Source organism: Megalops cyprinoides, chromosome 15 (genome assembly GCF_013368585.1).
Source record: "Megalops cyprinoides isolate fMegCyp1 chromosome 15, fMegCyp1.pri, whole genome shotgun sequence".
NCBI classification, from domain to species: domain Eukaryota; kingdom Metazoa; phylum Chordata; class Actinopteri; order Elopiformes; family Megalopidae; genus Megalops; species Megalops cyprinoides.
In genome coordinates, this window is record NC_050597.1 from 23,461,795 (window position 1) to 23,485,769 (window position 23,975).

At 44.4% G+C, this 23,975-nt stretch overlaps 3 protein-coding genes and 1 non-coding gene across 6 annotated transcripts; 2 read left to right on the forward strand and 2 right to left on the reverse strand.

The window, feature by feature from the left end:
- Positions 1 to 1,577: 1,577 nt before the first annotated feature.
- trnai-uau lies at positions 1,578 to 1,671 on the reverse strand. The gene is made up of 2 exons: positions 1,634 to 1,671; positions 1,578 to 1,613 (listed from the first exon to the last, which is right to left on the reverse strand). It is a non-coding gene; the product is annotated as a tRNA-Ile (tRNA).
- Positions 1,672 to 3,765: 2,094 nt separating this feature from the next.
- On the forward strand, positions 3,766 to 11,537 carry haao (3-hydroxyanthranilate 3,4-dioxygenase). The gene is made up of 10 exons (XM_036546753.1): positions 3,766 to 3,930; positions 4,593 to 4,671; positions 7,837 to 7,920; positions 8,724 to 8,830; positions 9,206 to 9,295; positions 9,452 to 9,495; positions 10,308 to 10,453; positions 10,768 to 10,836; positions 10,948 to 11,030; positions 11,421 to 11,537. The coding sequence occupies exons 1-10, from the start codon at positions 3,842 to 3,844 to the stop codon at positions 11,497 to 11,499; spliced, it is 870 nt and encodes a 289-aa protein (XP_036402646.1). The 5' UTR covers positions 3,766 to 3,841; the 3' UTR covers positions 11,500 to 11,537.
- Positions 11,538 to 12,107: 570 nt separating this feature from the next.
- LOC118790304 (transmembrane protein 229B-like) lies at positions 12,108 to 15,274 on the reverse strand. 2 transcript variants are annotated; one of them, XM_036547210.1, is made up of 2 exons: positions 15,118 to 15,274; positions 12,108 to 13,273 (listed from the first exon to the last, which is right to left on the reverse strand). In XM_036547210.1, exons 1-2 carry the CDS (start codon positions 15,164 to 15,166, stop codon positions 12,783 to 12,785), a joined length of 540 nt encoding a protein of 179 aa, XP_036403103.1. In that variant the 5' UTR covers positions 15,167 to 15,274; the 3' UTR covers positions 12,108 to 12,782. The 2 variants fall into 2 exon arrangements, with proteins under 2 accessions (XP_036403103.1, XP_036403102.1); XM_036547209.1 differs by having other exon boundaries at positions 12,108 to 13,276.
- Positions 15,275 to 20,410: 5,136 nt separating this feature from the next.
- On the forward strand, positions 20,411 to 23,654 carry hcar1-3 (hydroxycarboxylic acid receptor 1-3). Of its 2 annotated transcripts, none has more exons than XM_036547326.1 (2): positions 20,411 to 20,621; positions 22,352 to 23,654. In XM_036547326.1, exon 2 carries the CDS (start codon positions 22,496 to 22,498, stop codon positions 23,468 to 23,470), a length of 975 nt encoding a protein of 324 aa, XP_036403219.1. In that variant the 5' UTR covers positions 20,411 to 20,621; positions 22,352 to 22,495; the 3' UTR covers positions 23,471 to 23,654. The 2 variants fall into 2 exon arrangements, with proteins under 2 accessions (XP_036403219.1, XP_036403220.1); XM_036547327.1 differs by having other exon boundaries at positions 22,357 to 23,654.
- Positions 23,655 to 23,975: the final 321 nt, after the last annotated feature.

Below are 23,975 nucleotides of genomic sequence, written 5' to 3' on the forward strand. Positions count from 1 at the left end.
CCTAAGCACCCCTATAGTGCCGGGCTTGCTCTATAACTGTAACCCTCAGAGATATTCCTAGTTATCAGAAACTCCACAGATACTGTTACATACATAACCCTTTTGTCAAGACAGTTATCAGTCTTGACAAAAATTCAACCTTCTCATAGCCCTTATTTTGAAGCTCAGTCTACTGCACGGAGACAGGTGTCTTGCTGGATCTCTTCCGGTGGATGATTTCTTCCAGTGAACCCCCCCCCCCCCCCCTTGCAGAGTAGCTATCCAGCCTTGCAGAAAGAGTGGCCCTGATTCTAGCTTTGACCCTGTGTAACTGGTGTATTAATATCACAGATATAATCTTTCTGCAGCCAGCTAGCCCCACCAAGGCTGCACAGTGACCTCTGCCAGACCTCCTTATCAAACCAGGGCACATCTGACTGAGGGCTACCATTAAGCCTGTTTCTCAGGTTTACCTTAAATACGAAAATACATTAGAAGAGAGCCATTTTACAGCTTCAAAAAATCATGAAAGTAAACAAACTGCACCACCTTTGCTCAAAACCCACGACCAGAACGCATTCCTGGGCCAAACCAAATATCAATCATTGCTTCAAGATGCAGAATACGATTTACCTATTTCACTTCTGTTCACAAGATGTTGTATCCTGCGACAACTAACCCAGGACTTGCGTTCGTCGGTGGCGCCTTTCCTTGCCTAGTAATTTAGTGATCTTATAGCACCCCCTTCAGACAAGAAGACTAACCTGCATATAAAAATACCGTAGCAACAGCTGAGAGCGCGTCTCTGGCCGACCTCAAACAGAGGATTGCCGTGTAATTTTCCTCCGTAGTGTATGCTCATTTTGCTATGCAAGTACCATTACCTTTACTAGTTTACTCAGAAGAATAGTCACAGCTGGTATTTCAGCACGAGCATTGACCTCGCAGATGGCACGTTCACAGTGGACATTAGAGGGAGGCTATTATAGCTGCACATCCTTGGTTTCACCCTCATTCGACGTTAAAATCCATAGATATTTGATTGACATTAGACATGACAGGCCAATTAACACATTGTATTCCTTTTCACAACATTTAAAAGTAAATAATTGGCGTTAACACTTATCAAGGTGAGTAGAATGACTACTCATTTCCTTTCATTCAAAATATGTAGAATGACTCATTCATATGCACGTAAACATTTTTAGGTAGTTTATGCAGTACTTTATAATTTTGCATAAAACGGCCCCGAAATTGCATGCAAAGATTTACTTTTTTAAAAAAAGGACAGCAAAATCGTTAATGCAGCGTGACAACTGAGTTTATGTAATGTGTGTGTTGATAAATGAGACCCAGAATCTTAACAGGGGAAACCTTAATTATATAATTAAAGCATTTCCACGAATTCATGTAATCGCCTCCCATTCATTGTTGTTAATAATTAGGCAAGTATTTCCTAAATATAATTATTGAGAACAATGACTTTGTTTCACCGTATATTAAGCTAAGTGGTCAATTTACATCTCTTTTTGGTAATCACGCTGGATAATTTACCACGTTAGGTGTGTTTCGCTCTTAAACGTTTTAGCAAAAAACTATGCTCCAGGTGAGGCTCGAACTCACAACCTCGGCATTGCTTTGCTTTGTACTGCTGTATAAGTACCGCGCGCTAACCGATTGCGCCACTGGAGCTCCACTCCCATCCGTCCACAACACAGTTTATATGGTTTCTCCTTGATAGCATGCTGGTTCATTTGACTAGTTATTTTCTTATTGCCGTTAGGTATAGAATACATATATTTTCCATTTATGATTTTGAATGAATGGTGGGTTTATCTCATAGATTCATTATAACTCCTAGGATATCTTAAAGTGCAGCTACCAAATGTTTCTATTGTAAGCCATCTTTATATTTTAATCGCCTATCGTTAGCTACTTTACCGCACCAGCTAACACGTGTCTTTGTAAAGGGTTTCTCAATAACTGTTAGCTAGCTAGCTATTTCGCCAACTTAAAAGCGTGAATCAACACATGGCTGACTTAATAACGTTCTTAAGAAAACTGACTACAAGTGAAGTATTTAAAACGAACTACTTTTTATTTGCTAGCTAGCTGTACTTCCATGCCACTGCTAACGAAACACAACATTCGCTAGCTAACTAGCCTAGCTATGAATAATGGTGGCCTGGTACTACGATACCTACCTCTAACTATCCAACTGGCTACCTAATGAACATTATCTAACCTATCTACATGTGTTAAAACACAACTATCTAGCTAGCTAGTTAGCAAGATAGGCTACATACGCTAGCTATAACCAAATTTTGAGATATCCCGGTACTAGCGTTAGCCTTAAATTAATTGCCCCCCACTAACACTAAAAATGTTGTCTGCGTTACCTAACGGTGGCCAGTATCTTTGAAAAAAAAAAAACACAAATAATCACCATGTATTGGTTAGTTGCTACATTTCCATGTTTTAGCAAAGTTTTCCGTCTTAGATCAGGAAATGATCAAAATGTCTAAATGGGATATTAGCTAGCGAGAATATAGCAAGCTAAATAATTGTATTGGCTGCAATGGCCTTTGCACAGCAAGCACGGTCAATCACGGTGGCACTCCAGACGTTTGGTCCCGTTCTGTAGATTTTAGCTGGCATTGGTCCTTCTGCATTTGTAGCACACATTTGTCGCATGTTTGAGACTCAGAGCGAAGCGCATTCATTGCTACCTCGAACACTGCCACTGGGAGTCAGCATCTGACAGGGCCTCTCAGTACCATCCTGCCATGAGAAATAGCTTAAAAACGATGAACGGAAATTTACAACAGGGGACGCTGTTTACTTCATCTGTCATTTCACATTAATTTCTTTACAAAACGCTCCATGCGTCTTTCCAGTAACGGAGGATACTTTTCCCATGACTGATGCGTGGCTCCAATACCGTGACCCAGGTCTAGGAGATGCCAGGGCTGAACGTGGCGGTTATTATTGAGTTGAGGGGTGGGTGGATAGCAGGGGTCATTGAGCTTTTTTTTTTTCACCACAGCAAGTGAGGATCATTGGTTTTTTCACTACGTCCAAACACTATCTGGGCCCCTATTGTTACAGCAAACACCACTGTCAGAAATAACCTGGGTTTACCTGGACATCCTAGAACTGAACGGGACATGACAGCGATGGCAATGAAGGACTGGTGGTATGGCCTCTCCTCATCCAGTTAGGCATATAATACTGGTAATAATAATAATAATAATAATAATAATTTCTGGTAATTTGGTAACAAAAGTCGACAAGTTAATGGGTTCGATATGCATTAGCAAACTAGTTTCTAGCAAATTTTGGAATATGGAGCCACTTATGCCTTTTCCCCTACTTAGCTTTTTAGGCTAGGTCCTAGCTGTAAGATATTTTCTATCATTTATCAATGTAAACATCTGTTGTATATATTGTTGTATACTGGATATTACACCCAACTTAAAATGTAAGAAATAATTTGGCCAACTCATGGCAAAATCAAATACAGGCCTGCTTTCCGTGTTTTTCACACCCACCGACAGAAACTGCGCTGAGTCGGTAGGATATTTGTGGTTGTCGCTACTATCCGCTCCCATCACAAGCTCTGTAGGAGATCATAGCAGAATCATGTGCATTCTATGGTGACGCCTGGAGCGTTCCTCGCTTCTCCCGTTTTACTTATTATGACAAGGCAATCCAACCTTTCACCAATAACGGTAGAGAACCTCGGGACTCCTCCCCTATTTCCTAACTTTCTGTTCTGCATTTGGACTTTAAAATGTAATAGAACGGTAGTGCACAGAGCGAAAAATACAAGCCAGCCTTGAAATACTGCTAAGTTTCAAAAATGGACGATAGTACACTTCTTGTCAATGTCGACAAATGGATTGCTGAAAACGAAAAGGCTTTCCTCCCACCTGTCTGCAATAAGCTCATGTGAGTAGGTTTGTAAGGAGAGTAAATCACGGTGATTTATCGTAGTGATGTAATATGCACCATAAGAGGAAGTATCTTCGAAACTGGTAATTATTATGTGAAATGTACATACAGATACAATATGGTATATGTTCCAGATATCTTTTACTGCAAGTCCGCTAACTCAACGTTTATAAACCTCCCTGCTGAAAGGTAGACCGAGAGGCGTCTTCTAATTAATTATGAACGGAACTGCTTATCTCTGACGGCGCAATGGTGTTTAGACCCTGTGCTGTCAACTTTATGATTGGTTCGAACATAGATCGTACCCATTCATTTACACGCTCTGTGAAGAGAGGCCAAATCAATTAAATTCAAGTTTCAAGCATGGTATTAACGTGTGAAATATTTACACTGCCTTTATGGAATCGTTTGAAAGCAGAATTTCAAGATGTAATAATCAGATATTTACTTTGCAAACACCCCTATCTGGGGCGAATTGCAGAGCTTACGTGTTATCCATTCATGTGGTTGGATATTTACTAAAGCTTACTTATGCTGAGGAGCTTGCTGAGAGGTGTGACAGTGTACCACCTTGCAGGTAACTACTGGTTATAGGCTCAGTTTCACCACTACATCTCACTGCCACCCCCATTATTTCTTTTTTCATATCATGTATTTAGGCATTTCTGCCAGCTGAACATCATGTTTGTAGGAGGTCCAAACACCAGGAAGGACTATCACATTGAGGAAGGGGAAGAGGTGAGAAACGGAATGTGTTGACTTGCTTTTCACAAGTGCCTGGTCAGGACTGGGGTGATGTCAGAGATTAATTTATTTGCAGTAACAACAGACCTCAAGTGGCCATGCATGTGGAGTGGTGGAACCCAGCCCACCCCCCCCCCCCCCCTTCTTCTGCATCATCACGCTGTTCAATCGCTTTCACATTTGTCCAGATATTAATGGAACCTGTCGTCATGCTGGTTAGCATCACCATCATTCTCATTCTAATCATCACTCGCATACTAACTGAAAACAGTTTTATATATGTTAAAAATGGTTCTCTAACTTTCCCTTCTGTGTAATCATTTTTGATGGTATAAACCTCTATTGTTATGGCTTGGTTTTGACCCTTCTGCAGTTGCCACTATAAGCACCGTTCACCCAAGTTTTTCAGAGCATTACACAGTAGATGCACCTCCCCTCAACCACCTAGGTGTTGTACAGTAGCCATTTTGCAAAGACACACTCCTATTGTGCTTGTGGTCTGCAGACAAGGAATTAAATAACCATTTATACTATGGGTCAGTAAGATGATCGTGCTGGAAATTTGAACAGGTCTTTAGAGATACTTCCTCTACTTCAACAGAACTTTAATAATAACTCTTTAAAAATATTACCTTGTATGGTATAGCCTCTCCTATCCCTGCACAGGGGTGTGGGTTGTACTCCTTCTAGAAGGAAGGACAGTCCCAGCTTGGCTGAGTTCCAGCCAATTGACAGGATAGGGTTTAGGGATAAATGTATTTGATTGGCTGCTGGTATGTGAGGTTTGTTGAGGCCATGGAGCAGAATGCAGTGAAATGAGGCTGTGCAGATGTGTGCCCCCCTCCCCTCTCCCCTCTCCCCTCCCACACCTGATTCAGCAACTGCCCGACCCGCTGACCTCTCAAACAAACCGAAACGGCACCCTGCTGCCACATGGAACAGGATCCAAAGCCCGTGTTGCAACCGCAGTTGTGTCAGCTCTCACAGAGCGCAGCCTGTCTGTTTGCTCACAGCAGGGCTCTGCCTCCCGTTGGGCCAAAGTCAAACAGAGGCCCTCTTTACGCGGTCGCCTGGGCCTCTCCAGACGTACCCGGGTGGAATTTTGCAAACGGTTGAGGACGCGTCTGTGCCGGAATAGCGTGCCCGTTTATCCTTGAGCGAGCCGGACCCATCCCGTGGATCTCTGCTTCATGCCGCCGGGCACCTCGGTGTAGAGTGGGAGCCGCACAGTAATGGGCGATTAAATCCAGATCGCTCGGTCGGGCTCCCCGACACCGCCGTGGCCAGACAGCGAGAGCAGTGCTCTCTCACCTCGCCCACAGCGGCGGAGCACAGACAGGGAGCCTCAACGCAGCAGGACTCCCGGTGACTCTCATAATGACTGCCTCCCCTTTGTCTCACTGCTGCCCTTCACTGGTGCCCTTCCTGCCTCCTCAGTCCCTGCTGCTACAGTGTCTCCCTTACAGACTCCTCTGTGCTGCCTGGATTCTCTGTGTTGTCCCTGCAGTTGCACTCTCTTCTGACTCTGGTGTGTCTGCGTTGCCCACAGGCATGTTTCACCCATCCGGACGTTCTTTTAATTTTCAGTAAATGACTCCCAACTTGGCTTGAGAGATCGATGTGTTTGGGGTAGTTGGAAAAGAATGTTAAGAAAGACAATGATAAGAAAGAGAAGTTGGAGGACATGATTGAAACTCCCTGTTAAGTCCCCGCATTATAAAACATAATGCTCCAAAAAAGAGCTGTTCAGACAGAATTGCAAAGTGCAATGCTTGGCAAGAGATTGAAAAGTGCCTTGGAATTAGGCGTAATTACATTTGTGTTTGTCTGCTGTTCAAAGGATGAAAGGAAACAGCCATGAGCAATTCGGAAAAAAATCAATCCTACTGTTCCCGAGTGTTTTTCTACCTCAAATTCAGCAGGAGCACTCATTGAGACTGAGGGGGTAGGTGTCGTATGTCTGTGCTCACTGATACTAAAATGCTAATTTGTCCCGACTGATGGGTCTGTTGAGGTTCCAGCAGGTATCTTAATTTTCAGTAGTCAGACGCTTAAAGAGCACATAGAGATGTTCTCTGAAAATAGATAACAAAGTAGTGTATCATCCATTAACATGTACTTAATGGTCCATAACAATTTGAATATGAACCCCAGGGGAAAGCAGATGAACCATACCAAGCATCCATTAAATCTGTTGCCCTTACAGAATTGATTTCTAAATGCTTCCAATATCATATACAACCAAACAGCTTCCCTGGGTATACTTTCCTAATAGAACCAGCCAAGGTGCCTTTCAAATTTAGCCCTGAGGTTCTGTGCAGTACTTAGTGAGCTCTCCTCTGCCTCAGTTCAAAGAGCTTACATGTTATCCATTCATGCGGTTATCCATTCAACGATTCTAGGGAAAAGGTGTTTCTAGACTGTGGTGAAATTCAGCTTAGCTGTACATTTGGCTGAAGGCTCTTCTACCTACAGTAGCACAGACTGTCAGCTTGGGTTCAAGCCCGGCAATGTCATCTGTCATCTGCTGCCCTGGTGCACTTTGGGATTTGTAGTGTGTAAAGTAGTGGTTGGCTGTGTGCAAATGCATTGGAGGATTGAACGCGTTGTGCTACTGCTCTTATACATGAGTGCAGTCGTGGCTGTGGCTGCGGCTAGCCTAATACATAGCAATGCCAGCATTAGTGTGGGTGCGTGCCCGCAAAAAAAGGGGATAAATTCAAATAGGGCAACCGAAAATGCCAAGCCACCTTAAGGGAAAGCACTATCCAATAAAACAAAAAATGAATCCAGCTCTGTGTTAACATTAAATGGCCCGCGTATTCAATAAAAACCACCAGCCCATCTCAATGAAAAGTGCTGTTCAATAAAAAACATCCCCTCTCAGATGAATCCATCACATTACACTAAAGCCACCTCTGAATTCAATCAAAACCAGCAAGCCATTTTAGTCACATTTTTAGGCTTGTAGAACAGAGGCAGATTAATCTGATCGAACTCATCTTTGTTTCCATTAAGATAGCTCATTGGTTTTTCAGCAGAGCGGGAGAATGGTTTCAATGTGGTGGAGGTGGTTTGTGCTTGCTGATACCTCCCCACCCTGTCTTAATCGCTGTTTTCCTCTCGCTGATATCTTGTTTTCTTTGCCTCCTGGAGCAGCTGTTTTACCAGGTACGAGGAGACATGTGCCTGAAAATCATAGAGAATGGCAAACACAAGGACGTGCACATCCGCGAAGGGGAGGTGAGCCCCCCCAGCAGTGACATTCCCCCCTCATATGTGCTTTGCTATGATTGATCTCAGTGTCACAGTTACCTGCAAAAACAGTGACAGACCATGGAAAGGAAACCCACTGATGTGTGGGAGTGTGGAGGCGTGTGTATGTGTCCGTCTGTGGATCTGAGTGTACTGCATTTGTGCTTGAGTGCATGTCTATCTATGTGTGCACCTGTGAGTAGTTTATGTGTTTGAGGAGGTTGTTTATGTATGTGGCTGTGTGGAGGTGTGTTTGTTTGTGTGTATATGTTAAAGAGGTGAGTTTGTATGTAAGTATGTGTGTTTTGTGTATGAGGAAATGGTGGGTGGGCCCCAGACTTTTCAGGAAATCCTTACGCAACTAACCAAACCAAGGTAAACCAGTTTTATTTACTGGTATAAAAGTGATACTTTCCACTTTCGTTCCATGTCTTCTGTTTATGGTATTACTCCTCTACCCCATCTCCACCCTTTTCCCCTGTTTATGGTGTATAAATGGGTCAGCAGCCTCTTCCTAATGGCCTTCTTTTGACTCAGAGCAAATAATTAATATCCCTGTGCCCACGTGAAACAGCCACCCTCTATGCCCTCCAAGAGATACATTTGCATTGGAAATTCATACCTCCTCACTGCATATTTGTGCATGAGTAGGTGTGGTTGTGTATGCCTTTATGTGTGTGTTTGTCTGTGCGTGTGTGGGTGCATGTGGGTGTGTACATACTGTACTGTATGTGTGTGTGTGTGTGTAATTTTATGTGCATGTCCTCTCTCCTTCTTCTGTGGGTCCTCAGATGTTCCTGCTCCCAGCGCGGATCCCCCATTCCCCCCAGAGAGAGGCAAACACAGTGGGGCTGGTAGTGGAGCGCCGCAGGCTTCGCTCGGAGGCGGACTGCCTGAGGTAAGCGCATCCTGCCCACCTTCTTACAAACCTCATTAAATCACAACATGTTGCTGTTGCTTCACGGGGTAGCAGTGTGGCGTAGTGGTTAAGGAGCAGGACTCGTAACCGAAAGGTTTCCAGTTCGATTCCTCACTGGACACTGCTGCTGTACCCTTGGGCAAGGTACTTAACCCAGAATTTCCTTAGTAAACATCCAGCTGTATAAATGGGTAAAAAACTGTAACCTGTGTAAGTTGCTCCGAATGCTCTGAAATGTAGTGTGTGGTGAAACTGCCTTGGACTGGTTGAGATAGAGAAAGAAAAAGAAACACGCTGTGATTTCTCAGTACAGAGGAGTGTGTGATTCACTCCAGAATTGTGCTGTCTTTTCAGGTATTATGTTGAGAACAGTACAGACATCCTCTTTGAGCGCTGGTTCTACTGTGAGAATCTGGGAATCCAGCTGGTGCCAGTCATCCAAGAGTAAGACACCTCCCTCGGTGGGCAAGCTTTATGAGGGCGTACATAACAGACCAATGGAAAGGCCTTGGCTGTATTTAATTAGAAGATACTGAATGTGAACAATGGCTCTTAACCATAAGCGTGCGGATGAAAATAGCAGACCTCACTGTCTTTCAGGTTTTTCAGCTCTGAGCAGTACCGAACAGGGAAGCCAAACCCAGGTGAATTCCTGCTTGTTTCTTCTCTTTCTATAATGATATTCAGTTCTTTTTGTGCACTGTCAGTGGAGTGACAGCAGTGTGGCATAGTGGTACAAAGCTCATAGGCCCATAACCCAAAAACTGCTTGATTCTCAGGTGGGCGCCTGCTCTTGTACCCGTGGGTGTTGTACTGATTCCAAATTGCCTCAGCAAATATCCAGCTGCATAAATGGATAATATGTAAAAAAATATAAGATATGTAAGTTCCTCTGGAAGAGAGCTAAGCATTTATAATACAGTGTAATGAAGTGATGCTGTGTGAACCATCTGGTGAATGTGACGTTATGTTGTCCTGCCTTGCTGTTCCATGTGCGGCGGTATGGTGTCGTCAGGTCACAAGCTGGATGCTGTGTGACAGGGTGATAAGCTACGTGACGCTAATTTGGGACACGGTGTTGCACAGCCTGACACGGTGTTGTGTGGTGTGGTGTTATGTTCTGTGACTCTGTTACTTGACACATTTTGTGTTGCTTGGCGTGGTTTTAAAATGTGTGAGGCTAATGCACAGTGTTATATGTAAGTGCCTTTTTTAAATTTCTTTTTTGCCAAAAGGCAGATAAGAATTGCAGGCAGCAGCTCCAGTAATGAAAGTACAGCATGAGAAGCTGAGAATGGTTATTGATAGGAGCTGCTATCCATGGTTATTTTCTCTTTTTGTCTGGAAGAGAAAAAATCGAACCTGTCCCATATTGGGCACCAGGCGCCAAGACGGCAGTAAGCCTTTGCTGCACCGCTGCTGTTATCTGAAATGGTGTTCTGTGTGTCGTCTGTAGACGAGCCCCTCAGGCAGCCCCCGTTCCAGCTCAACAACATGCATGTGATGAAGCCCTTCTGCTTCAGTGACTGGGTGGACAAGCATCGCCCGGAGCTGGCCAGCGGACGTCCCGTCGACATGTTTGGGGCGCAGTTCGAGACGGAGGTGCCACCAGAGTCATCAATTACTGAGCTCCCTGCAGGAGCCAATCAGAGCTAATCGGATCCTGCTGTCAATAGCGAGTCTAGACCCAGCCCCCCAGCTGATTCAGAGATCTGGCCAGGCGACAGGACATTGATGAGGGCCCTGGTCAGAGACGGCGCTGGTTAGGTTTTGTAATCCACTGTGGGCCGTTAGGAGCTGAACAGATTAGTTACAGACAGGAAGTGAGCCGGCTCTCTGCCTCTGAGAGAGTCTGTGATGATGTCATGGGGCTTCAGGGACGGCCGCATTCAACCTCCCCCTTTCCCCTTTCCCAGACTGTGCTGTACGGACCAGGGGAGAGAGACATGTCCCGGCGTGACACTGATATTTGGATATGGCAGCTGGTAGGTGTCACTTTCACATTAACCACATCGAAGAAGTGTCCTCATGTAGTACTTGCAGGAGTCAGTCTAAGATGTTCTGTTTGTCTTACTCTCTTTATTTCTGTCTCTTAGGAAGGAACCTCCCAGGTGACACTCAATGGCCAACCGTACTCCCTCTCTACAGGAGACAGCCTTCTCATCCCTGGGCAGAGCAAGTGAGTGGACAGAGAGGGGTGGGGGGGTGTGGGAATGAATAGGCAGAGTGGGAATGAAGAGGAAGGTGTGTGAATGAAGAAACAGTGTGGGAATGAAGTTGCATAAAGAATCACTGGAGAAGAGTTGCAGAGACATTTGCTGTACTTTTCAGTCAGTTTGGTGAGAGAATGAGGGAAGGACGAAGAAAGCGAGTAAAGAGAGGGAAATGAGGAAGGCTAGTAAAAGGAGGAATGAGGAACAAAGGAAAAATTGAAGAAAAAAAGATTCAGGAAAATGATTCAGATGTGCCGAGAAAAAGAAGATCATATGTCTGAAAGTGGGTGTGAATGAGGTCAGTCAGGCAACGGGACCCAGTGGCAAAACCTGATGAGAGTGTGTCTTTCTCTCAGATACCAGTGGAAGAGGAGTGAAGGATGCATCGCCCTGTTAGTTGTGCAGAACCCAGAGAGAAAGAGTAGCTACTTCTGACCTCTGCAGTCGGATACAGACAGGAAGTGAGAGGGAAGAGAGGGTGGACTCTGACAGGAATTAATATACAAGGAGAAGGAGGAGGAGGGAAAATTAACATTCACTTTCATGCAAGCTTGAAAACCAAAAAACCCCAGTGTACCTCTAACTGGTATATATGGAATTATTTTAACCAAATCATTTTTTGAAACCATTGATTATGTTAATCAGTGTGATTGTATTGTGAATCTGGCTTACACTACAGCAGTTAATTCTTCTTTTGAAGAATACCTCAGCCAAGAAATGTTTTGCAGTGAAATAATTTGTTACGGATGTCACTCTTTCCAGCTGTATGTGATAATACTCAGGGGAGGGGGACAAAACACACTCAATCCAAAATTAGGGAACAGACTTTCACATTAGGTAATAAATTTAATATGAAAGGAGAGGAAAGCATTGATTCCATTGTAAGTCATAACATTCTGTGTATACTGAACGAGCACAAATGTATTGTAATTTAAATACAATAAATACCCTAATATAATAGAACTGTACAAAATATTTCCAAATATTTATAATTAAACTGTCAAATGTAAACTTTGTTTTGTATCAGTCATGTTATTTCAAACATATGTCCCATACTTCTAATATCATAATCCCACCAGGAGTGAAATGTGGGGTGGTTTCCCACATTGCCACACGGTGCTTCAGGCCCATAAAATGCAATATAATGAAATGTACTGTCAATATTGTATTGTGATGTAACAGAGCGATGCGTGCGTGCTGATTTGTCGTTTCCTGTTTTTCAGTGATGTGCTAAGCTGTGGGACTTTTAATGTATTGCATAACTTCTAGCTCTGTTTTACATCCCCCACAAACACCTTAACAAAATGGTTTTTGAACTCTGAGCTTCACCCTGGATCTGGTTGAAAGGCCACATCGGTTTAGGATAGACACAGACACCTCACTTCATTGTCATGGATTTTTGTGCTCAATGTGAAGAGCATGCAAGCAAGCCTTTGCTTTTTTTGATATTGAAAATGCCTTCTTTTACAAAGTGTGAAATTCTGTTTCCTCAGCCATTTTGAAGCCCCACTCCCTCCACCCACCCAAGCATGGCGACATTCTCAAACTTGAACTGAAACTGCCAAGTCATGATGTCATTGAAGAGAGCTGTAACATAGTGACAGGCTACTTGCCCTGTTGTCGCTGGACAGAGGTAGCCACTGGATGAGGTAACATGAGGTGAGGCAGAGAGACGCCAGTGAAGTGTAGCTAACTGTAGAGGGAGCAGGGAGAAAGGCCTATGGGGCCTGGCCAGAGTTCCACAGACGCACCCTGAGTGTGTTCTTGATGACGTGCTGCTCGGCGATGAAGCAGCCGGTGGCCCATGGCAGGGCATACTCCAGGGTCACCAAGCCCAGCAGGTTGTAGCGGAAGGAAGAGTAGTCCCAGGGGCAGGCCCCGAGCAGCCGCAGCAGGAAGCCCGTGCTGAACTCCCACAGGTACGTGAACAGGGTGTAGACCAGCAGCCGGGCCAGCGGGGGGCAGCGCGGCCGCAGCCACAGGTGCAGCCTCTCGATGAGGAGCAGGGCGGCGCCGTAGATGGGGAGGGCCCAGAGGCTGGTGTGGCCGGCCAGCTTCCTGTCGCCTCTCTCGTATAGGTCCCAGGCGGCCGTGAACACCACCTCGCAGAGGCAGCCGTGCAGGGCGTAGACATAGAACCGGCCCAGGGGAGTCAGGGGCCTGGGCACGCCATTCGCCCCCAGCCCACAGGAGGCCTCTGTCCCACTGTCTGCTGAAAAGAGAAAAGCACAAGTCCATGTGCAAAATGGAGAACAACCTGGGTATCGTGGATTTTTCTTTAATGTGAAAATGTGACACGTCATTTCGAGAACACTGAGTGATCTGCTTGTTCTTGCACGATGTTCAGTGTATGTCATTTTTTTCATCGCTGTTTCTTAATGTAAACACCCGTCACAGCCTTGTCTGTGCTGTGACGGTAACCCATCCCTCACACCCTTGTCTGTAATGTCAACCACCCCCCCCCCCCCCCCCCCCCACCACCACCACCACCACCACTTCTAAGGTGTGAACAACCCCCCTGTCGAAGTGACGCGCCAGCGTTCCCAGCCATCTGGGGACACTGTCTGCAATGAACCCGACAACAATGCATGGAGTGAGCGATCTGCGACGATAACAAGAAGTTTGCTCTCACTCTTGACACTTCCTCATTTGACTGCTTAGAAAACAAGGATGTTGAAGCCGGTCGCAGAAATGCTGAGAGAGTGGCGAAAAACAAAACCCGAAGTTCTCATGCCGTACGCAAGCTGTGGTCTGAGGCACCAACCCAATATTGTCCTCCCCATCTAGAGTGAAAGATAAGCGAGCGCTAGTGTGTGCGTGTGGACCAGAGAGACGCAAAGTTATCACAGAGATCATTTCCAAAACTGTTACTGGGGTTAGAGGTGCAACTGGTGGGGCATTACACTTGTCACATGCCACGGTGCCAAAAAGCAAAGGCTGCATGACAATAACACTGCATTAACGGACCAGTAATCAGCTTACCATGCACAACTGTCCAGCCCACAGGTCTTCCACTGACACCCACTGCCTTGGAAGACTAATTACGACAGTGTTATGGCATTTATTTAGCCCTCTCTTTGCCCTATTGCCTTAGGAATAGTCTAGGGGAAAGTTTGGAGAGTTGTCAATAAAAACTGTCTTTAAAAGAAAAAATTAAACATGATCAAAATTTTTAAAAGTCATTTAAAAATTAATCTCTCACGTATCTTACAATAGGTCCTACTAGCAATCTCACCAGTGTACCTCACCATGGATGCAGTTATGCTGTAAAATGCAAAACAGTACTCTGGCTATGTGATGTCCTTGTGCTATAAACGCCATCAGAACATTAAAGCACATCTTCAGCTGTGGTAGCAGTGTAGGGCTATTTGTCTCATTTGTGAGGTTGTAGCACAAAAATAAATAGTGTGTTGAGCAGTATATTCCCTGTCTCTTACATGGGATTTAATCTATAAAGTACCTTGAGTAACAAGAAGACTAAAGACATCCCCATTGTCTGTGTTTTCCATCCATGCAATCAAGTAACCCAGCTGCACCAGTTACAGGAAAGAAGGTCTTCACTGTATTATACGGTTTCTGAACTGGCTGACTTTTTAATACAAGAGAGAGTTGGGAACCTTGTACGATCATAGAGGTTATGCAAACTTAGCATGACCTTTTTCAAAACCCAGAAGTATTTAATATTTTCAGCTGAAAACTGAAATCTGAGTCTCACTTGACCTGCAAGCTGTTTTCTGTCTCAATAATTTCACGGTTTAAATGAGCAAATAAACCACACTGCAGCGCAATTGTGTCTTGATTGTAGAGCCGTATCTCTTCATTCCCTCCCGCATTATTGGAAGACACGCGGTTGGTCGAACCGCAGTCACGCCGAGGATGTTTTTATTAGCAAATAATCAGAGATGATAGGAGGCGCACGCTTATCACCCGCCTTCGCTGATTATTTGAAATAAACGCATCCTGTCATTAATAAATAATTCATAGCGACAATGGCGGGTGGAATGCTGGGGAAAAGGACTGAAAGCGCGCGCCGATCGAGTCGGCGATGCTCACCCCGGACTGCTCCCTCCGACCTCCGATGGTGCGGCCTTCCTGCGTCCATCTGTGAGTGGCGAGCAGGGCCCGAGCGGTTTGCATTTTATATTGTTTCCTTGTGCGAGTGGATGTGTGAGTTTGTCCTGGGCTAAACATTAAGCCGCGGGTTGACAGCGATGTCTCCGAGCCCAACCCCGGCGGGGGGTGTGGAGGCGTGGCGGACCCTGGCTTATCTGCCCTGCTTTGGTCATCGCTGCCGAGGGGAGTGACTCGACAGCAAAACCTCACCTTCGGAGATGCATGACCCTCTCCTCTCTGAGCCTCTCCGGGATGTTTTATCAGTGCAGGGCAGGATTGGGGTGAGGCAACACCAGGGACTGCCTGTGGAGATCGATTAGGCATGCAGGCGTCACCAAATCTCTCGCACATTCTTCCTGAATGAAACATTTGTTTGAGAATGTAAAAGTTTTTTCTATATTGATTTTTTGACATGTAACCATTGATGTATATTACAGGCATATCTGAGTGTGGGAGAGACTCAAAAGTGAGGATATCTTGGGAGTGGTTGGAGGAGTGGGTGACTGTTTAGGATTAGGCCGCCAGCGCTGTGGGCACCTTCCTGTAATGTGACAGGTTCAAAAGTGAAGGTCAGAACCTTACCACAATGTTCTGACAACGTTTCTGTGAAGCAGCAGAGTCCGTTTCAGCCAGGATCAGTCTCTGGCACAGCAGAAGTCATATTTATTACTTTTCCATGTGTTTTGCTGTCTGACATCACATGTATAAACTAATTCAAGGTATAGTACAGCAGGCAATTTAGGTACAGATGGCCAAGCACAGCAAATAGGTACAGATGGCCAAGCACAGCAAACAGTATTGAACCTCACAATTGCAGAAGCAATAGAGTCCCTTCTTGACATTCTCTGAAGCTGAGAAAGACAGAGTGATTTCGCGCTTGCTGGTGCTGGGCAGGTAAATCACAGATGTGACATTGGCAGTTGTCCATTAAGTAGTGATCAATCACTCAGATGTTCATTAGGGTTCAACGGGTCACATCACCAATTTCATGTCTACTGTGCTGTTCATTTGAAAACAGTGCCAAAGCCAACGTGCACCCGCACAGCAGCCAGTGAGTCATAACAACAGCTCTAAAAAGTTAATTTGCAGACAAATATCAGCTTACTGTGAACGTATTTGCTGGTCTCATTGATACATTGATACGAACCTACAAAAGATAATTAATCAATTGAGTAATCTCATGCTTTAAGGAATGTATTAAAGGGATACCCAAAAGCTTGTGATATTATTCAGCAGTTACCCAATAATTGGGTCAGTATATGAGCCATGCTTTGAATAATGCTGGTGTCCTTTGGATCTGTAGGCGATCACGCTATTTCTCTTCTTCCCTTTTTATACCAACCCCAGATTTAAATAAACTCCAGAGTTTTTTGTTGAAACACACAAGCTGACAACAGCAACCCTCTTTTACAACACACAGATGGGCAGAAAAACATGTCACGATAATATATTAAGATATATTAATGAGGGAATCAAGTAGTTCCTCAATCTGAGGGGCGGTTGGGCTGTATTTTAACACCCCCAGCACGGGTTGCCAAAAACTGCAAAACACACAGAGACAGATGCACACACTTTACACGCAAACACGCAGGCACACAAACATAGATACATGGTGCGCTGTGTAAGTCTTCTGAGAAGCAGGCGTTAACCCAGTAGTGTCGTGACTGTTGGGTTCCCGGTGTTTGTTTTTCTAAGTCATGTAATAAAATAGTGAAATAACAGGCCTCTGGGGTTCAGAGTCCAGTACCCTGATAGAGACACACACAGGGAGGGGCTAAGCTGGGGGAACTGCAGGAAGGGAAGAGGTGACTGAACACCCGGTCAGCGTATGTGTGTGTTTCTGTGCGTTCGGTGTGTGTTTGTATGTGCGCACACTTGGATTAGGCCACTTAAAGGATTGGTTAAGAATAAATTATCACTGAAGTGGGATGAGAGAGCACAATGCCTGCGTGCGTTCACATGTGTTGATTGATATTACTGTTAGAACCTCTTCACCTATGTGGAACAGCCTTTGAATACAGTTTTGCTGCATGAAATTGCACTGCTACTTACGAAAAACTTATTGGAAAAAAAACCCAAATGTGTGATCATGTACGGTACATAGTCACACTATTTATAGATTTAGTATCTATTATAAAAAGGTATGACTTCTGTGAACACAGGAAGTAATGCTTTCTTGAGAACTAAACTTGAGAAACACCAGAAGAGGAAAAAATCCCCTAATTAGTAAAGTTGAGATACACATCTTCAAGTGTGCAATGTGTGTAGTCACCTCAGGATGCAGATTGCAATCTGTGATTTAGGCACGCTGATCATGTATTCATTTTTACATGAATACATGAACAGGGACACCTCTGCTCCAGACAGAGATTTTGAATTTTCAGACAATCCCTATGCAATTAACTAAATCTAGACAAACCAGTCCTGCTCATGACTCTAAAAATCCCACTTACCACTTGCTTTCCCTTTCCACGTCAGCTTTTCACAGCCTCCCTCTCCCACCTCCCCATTCACAAAGTTAGTACATTTGGCCTCTTTGTGAGTTCACCGTTCCACAAGGTTGCAGTGAACTAAGACACAACATATGCAAATTATATAAGGACAGCCTAGCCTTCTTTACCATTTGCCATGGGCTCATCAAGGCCTCATGTTAAAAGGCTTGAGAGGCAAAGAAAAGAGCAGCCAGTTCTGTTTGTGTGGTTGTCTGCTGCTGTCACCGCACAGATGGCTGTGGACAAGTTTAAGATCCGCGAACAGTTTATCGCGTTGACACATCAGACAGCATTCTCTTTCGGTATTTCATCTTTTTCTGTGTGCGTACGCGTTATATAACCTTCACGGCACCCAGTCTCTGCGGGACAGTAATCAGTGAGCCTGTTCTGATAAAATGCACCATCTACAGCACCATTCAAAAGTTTGGACACACCTGGTTAAGATAATTGGAAATGTGGATTGAAAAACATTTTGACCTAAAGACTTAATGCTTAATGCTTGAATTTATTTTCTTAGACAAATATAAATGGTGACATTGATGCCTATGTATGAATTCCTTTAAAAAAAAAATTTTTTTTATTATTTTTTGGTTATTTCGAAGAATCTAAAATATAAGATAGTTTTGATTTGTTTATAACACTTTTTTGTTCACTGCGTAATCCAATCCAGTTGTGTTGTTTCATAGTTTTGATGTGCTTACTACTATTCTAAATGTGGAAAGTAGTAACAATAAAAAAGTGTGTCCAAACATTTTACTGGTACTCTGGTTGGGAAGCATCCAGAAATAGCACACGGTGATCCTTTTTCAATTCTGATTAAATTTAGATCATTTAAATTCAAATCTATGAATTTACATCATTAAAATTTATATTTTTAAATTAAATTTCAGATGATTTTGTTGTTTATGAAGTACAGTAAAAATCGGCAGATCTCAGCTTCTCTGAGTTTTGCATTAGGAAGTGGAAGACACTGCAAAACTCAAACCTGTGTTTCTTTGAAATAGAATACAGTGGGTTCAAGCCACCTGCATGGGTTGGGGGATGGTGGGTACTACTTGGACCAGTGGTAATATCTAGGCCAGAGCACGGCCTATGCTTTGTCTTTGTAGGGTAGCACAGGACTGCAGTTGACTTCTTTGCCCTTTTTGTGAATGTTCTTATTTTTTACGTATTAAGGGCTACCTAGATTTTACACCATTCTGAAGTTCATTCCTCCATCTTTCAAATGATAAATTGGATTTGAAATGGTTTGTGACAATCAAGTCATGGTGGCTCTAGAAAGGCAATGTGACAGAATGTTTTACCACATATAAAAGATGCGAAAAGGAGACAGCTAAAGAACAGATAGTCCAGCAGATGTGTGAATCACTCCAAAATGGCAAGAAGAGGCTCAAAAGAGGTTTTTTTTATAATGCTGTTTACAGGCTGGTAATCATATCTCTTTTTTATTGACTTTCTGCATTGTGTATCATTTTAACTTGCTCTGCTGAAATGTGAGTGAATTATACATTAATTATACATTTTTTACTTACTTGACTTAAACTCTTTCAAATTTTGAAGCATAGATCATCTCCAGGATAACTCCATCAGTTTTGGACCAGTTTCTCCAGGTTTCTCCGAGAGTATCTTACATGCATCAGCCTGATCTCAGCTGATTTTCTACAGCTGTTATTGTGGCCCTTTGACATTTCTTTTACTGTGTGGGTTCCATGTTAGGGACCAAGTAAATATATCCATCCTTACAAAACAGTATATTTAGTTAATCTGCATTTTATTGGACAGTCTATGGGGACGTTGGTTTTTGTGCATGAAACATCCCTGCTTTATGGGATGGGGCCAGTATATCCCTAGGATGGTCCGTTGGGTCTTGTTGGATGCCTGGAAGCTGGCTTTGATTCACTGACCTGTTTTGTCATTCTTGTCTTGTGGTAGAATGAATGGGATCAGAATCTCTTCTGTCTAATCTGTCAGTCTGTCTGTTGACCACAGCTCTGCATAGTACACAAGAGATATAAGTGACAGATACAGTATACAATTCTCTACAGCCTCTGTTATCAGAACCTTACTTTAGCTAAATGTGCCGCTGTTCAGCCATTATGCTCTCTGAACTGTGGCATTTTGTGGTTCATTTCTGAGCTCTTGCTAGTGGGACATTGCTGGGCTCTCTCTCTCTCCCTCCCTCTGTCTCTCTCTCTCTCTCTCTCTCTCTCTCTCTCTCTGTGTGTCTCTGCCCTCTCTATCTCAACTTTCTCAGTATTAGCTATGGAGAGGATGAGGTCTGACCTCTTTGACTTGGCTTTGTGTGATTAGCTTGTTGGGGACAAGGTGTTAGTTTTTTTTGGTTGTTTTTTTGTGATGAAATTGTACATCTGTGTGAGATTGGAGATCCAAGAGGGTGCTTGAGTAAGAGCATCATACTCTTGTGAGTGTTTTGTTCTTCGATCATTTGCACTCTCGAGACACTTTCAGTGGCTGGCAGAGAGCGAGATTCATCAGGGGCTCATTCCTGACTCCTGTGCAATATCTGTCAGCTTTCTCCTTGAGGCTGGCTACCTATCCATATCCATCTCATTCAACGTGAATAGTCCCAACGGGACGATCCTTGTGAACGTGACATCGGGGAGGGAGAGGGACAGGAACGTCATCAGGGCGGGTCCACGCAGTTTTGGAGGAGGGTTCCTGTGACTCTGAAAAAACAACAAAACTGACGATTGCCTCACCACACGCAGCTGGCTGCAGTGTGACTCTAAAACCCCAGAGGAAGTTTAAACGCTAGGTTCCGAGCGAAGCACCCTCAGAACTGTCAGTTGCACCCTGCAGAGAGGAAGACATCTGTTCTGTGGCACTGGGCCTGATCTGCTTTAAATAAGCTGTATAAGATCAGGACTCACAAAACTCTTTCACCTCCATATTTCACACAGACAGGCTCCAGACCCTGGGCTGCTGCCTCCGGTAAGCAATGGAAGCTGCTAATTATAGCTGCTGTTGATATTGATTTGTTTGTTGTTCTTTGTTCATTAATGTCATACGCTATAAGTGAACACAGATAAAGTGTCCTTCCACCTAATAAATTCTGCACCTAATGTGTAAAGAGGACCTTTTATAATGGGAATACACCATTATTTAGAGGGGTAGCTTTTTTCTGCCTTTATTGGACATGATGAAGTAGACGTGCTTGCTGGTGAAAGAATATCTCAATTTTTTTTTTCTATTCAATTTAATGATTCATTTGTTGGCTGAAGCTGTTAGTAGGGCCTCAGTCCGGTTTTATCTAAGAGGCTGCAGAGGCTGTTTTCCAATATGGCAAAGACAAGAAAGCAATGATAATAAAAAGTCAGAGATGGGATTTTTACCGTAAAAGTACATGTCAGCATTTTATGAGAGTGATGATGCAAGCTTACATGCTAATTATCTGAACCACATCCTGAAAAGGGGGCTGAAAAGGGTGGGGGGGGGGGGGGGGTGCTGCTCCTAAAATTAGCAGGGTTTCCATGAACTGCAAGTCCCCCAGACCATTAGAAACATTCATCTGCCACAGACAGCATATTGCTAACTGCTGTCCATCTGTCCATCTGTCTCTCGGAGTCTGCTCATTCAGTGTATACATATGTGCTGTTATTACCATGATTATTTTCAATCCTCATCTTGCATTTGAATCCTATCAGATGCACACATTGTACATCTTGTGGAATCATTTTGTGTTTGTGAAATGAATGGGAAAATGGGAAATGAAAGACGCACACCCCGTTTCCAATGTAACGAGGAAATGCATCCATGTCAAATGTTGCCATGCTAAACACGCACACCTGGAACTTCCCTTTTTTTTGAAAGCTATGAAAAAATATGTACTAAAAGCTAAAGGCTAACTCCTTTTTAGAAAAGTCGGCGCTATTACAAACGCATGATCATGGGGAAATAATTTTCATGAAACAGAGCCGGTGACGCAGATGAGATCAGTGGTGAGAAACCCTGGGGAGAGCCTGAAATTCTCACTGACTCGTTTCTCCACATACTGTGCCGCTGTTCTTTTTTCTGACTAAAAATAAAACAGGCGTGTTTAGCTGATGATAAGAGAAGTAAGCGGAAAACAAAATAAATCCCTAACAAAACAGCGGGTAAGTGAGTAAAAAACAAAATAGAAAGTCTGAACAGACCGTGAGTAACATTTTGTAGAAAAGCTCCCCTTTCAACTTCACTGAGAACCATGTGCCTGAAAATACAATTTTCCTTAAAAAACAGCAATGTGGAAACTCACCTCCTAGGTGTCGATGACAGAAATGTACAGAATTTGAGAGAAGGCCATACTTCAGAATAAATTGTGCTCTCCGATGATGTATTTTAATAATGATATTTTAATATTGCTGTGCATATTTTCTGTAGTTTAAACTTGTGTAGCATTTCCTTTACTGTTGTGCCATCAACCATCCTCAAGGTAATGACAGGAATGAAGCACTAAGCAGTGAACTGGTGCATTTTGCCAAGACAAATGGGACATTCCATTATCCCACAATGCCTAGATGAATTGGCAAAAATAGCATGATCTGAGTAGCCAAACAAAACCAGCTCTCAGAAGGTCACAATTCTGAATGTAAATGAAATGCAGCATCTTTGTTTTACATGATCTTTGTTTGAATTCATGCATATAACTGCTGTGACCTTTTGTCTCTCTTGCACTTGATCAGCACAGTGTCTTTGCTGCGGAGGCTTGAAAAAAGAGGAAGGAGAAAAGGGATCATTTTCAGGTCTACCCCTATGCACGTGTTTCGCATCTGTGCACAGCGGTCCCTAAAAACAGCAAGCACCACTGAATCAGCCAGCTCCCTCACATGATGAACAACAGTTTCAACGAATGCATAGCCACCCAGAACATAGTGGCCAACGTGATGCCACCAGTCCTCATCATTGAGTTCCTGCTGGGCTTGCCGACTAACATGGTGGCGCTTTGGATCTTTTGCCGCCGTCTACATGCCTGGAGGCCCAACACCGTGTACCTGATGAACCTGATGCTGGCAGACTTCCTGCTGCTGGCCTCCCTGCCCTTCCGCATCGACACCCTGAGGCGTGGCGAGAACTGGGTGTTCGGCGACGCCATGTGCCGGATGAACCTCTTCATGCTGGCGGTCAACCGCTCCGCCAGCGTCGCCTTCATGACCATGGTGGCGGTCGACCGCTACTTCAAGGTGGTCCACCCGCACCACCGCGTGAACCGGCTGATGGCGCGGCACACAGTCGCCGTCTCGGGGGCGGCGTGGGCGGTGGTGGTGTGTCTGCGGCTCCCCCTGGTGACCGAGAAGCTCCTGCGGCCAGACAAAGGAACGGGCAACCTCATGTGCCGCAGCTTCGGCGGTTACGAACACCCGCCCCCGGGCATCCGGCTGCACTACGCGGTGTTCGTCGGCGAGGTCCTCCTGCCCTTGCTGCTGCTGATTTTCTGCTCCGTGCGCATCATCTGCATCCTACAGTTGAGGCAGCTGGACAGGAAGCAGAAGGTGAGGCGGGCCATCCATGTCATCCTGCTCATCGTGGGCGTGTTCACCGTCTGCTTCCTCCCCAGCGTCGCCACGGGCCTCTCCGCCATCTTCATCAAGAAGTTCCGCCCCCACGACTGCCCCTCCTACCTGCTGGCTGGCCAGCTGTTCAGCCTCTCCATCGGCTTCACCTACCTGAACAGCGCCCTGGACCCGGTCATCTACTGCTTCTCCAGCAGCTTGTTCCGGAACGCCCTGAAGGAGTCCATCAACGGCCTGGGCGGGTTCAACATGCAGGTTAGCCGGCGGGGCAGTGTGACCAGCGACGGATGAGGGAAGGCTGGGCGTGGCCACATCCGGAAGAAATTCTCCTCCCTCCCCCACTTCAAGAGAATGATTTTCTGAAAGTCGAACCTGACCCAGCACCACCTACTCATCATGGCTCCTCTGAAGTCTCTGGGCTGTCCTGTCTGAACTTTTGCAATGCACTCTTATTTTAAATGTCTACAGCCAATATAACTGCCGCATTTGATATGTTTTCCAGTTTAAACAGAATTGTACTCTCATTTTGTTCATTTTAACATTAACAGTGGAATCGACATGCGGTATCATGCATTAATGTATTTTGCTGTTTAACTGCCAATTATGTTTTCACAATTATTCTTTTTGAGTGAAAAATAATTTTCCACCTGATAGCCAAATGGTAAATATGGCAGCTACCTTACAGGCATTCATTGGACTGGATAGCTATGTAGTCCTTCAAAAAGAACAAGCGTATTTGTCACCTTTTTTACTGGCATGTATTACAAAAAAGAAATAACTGAAAAATACACTTTTA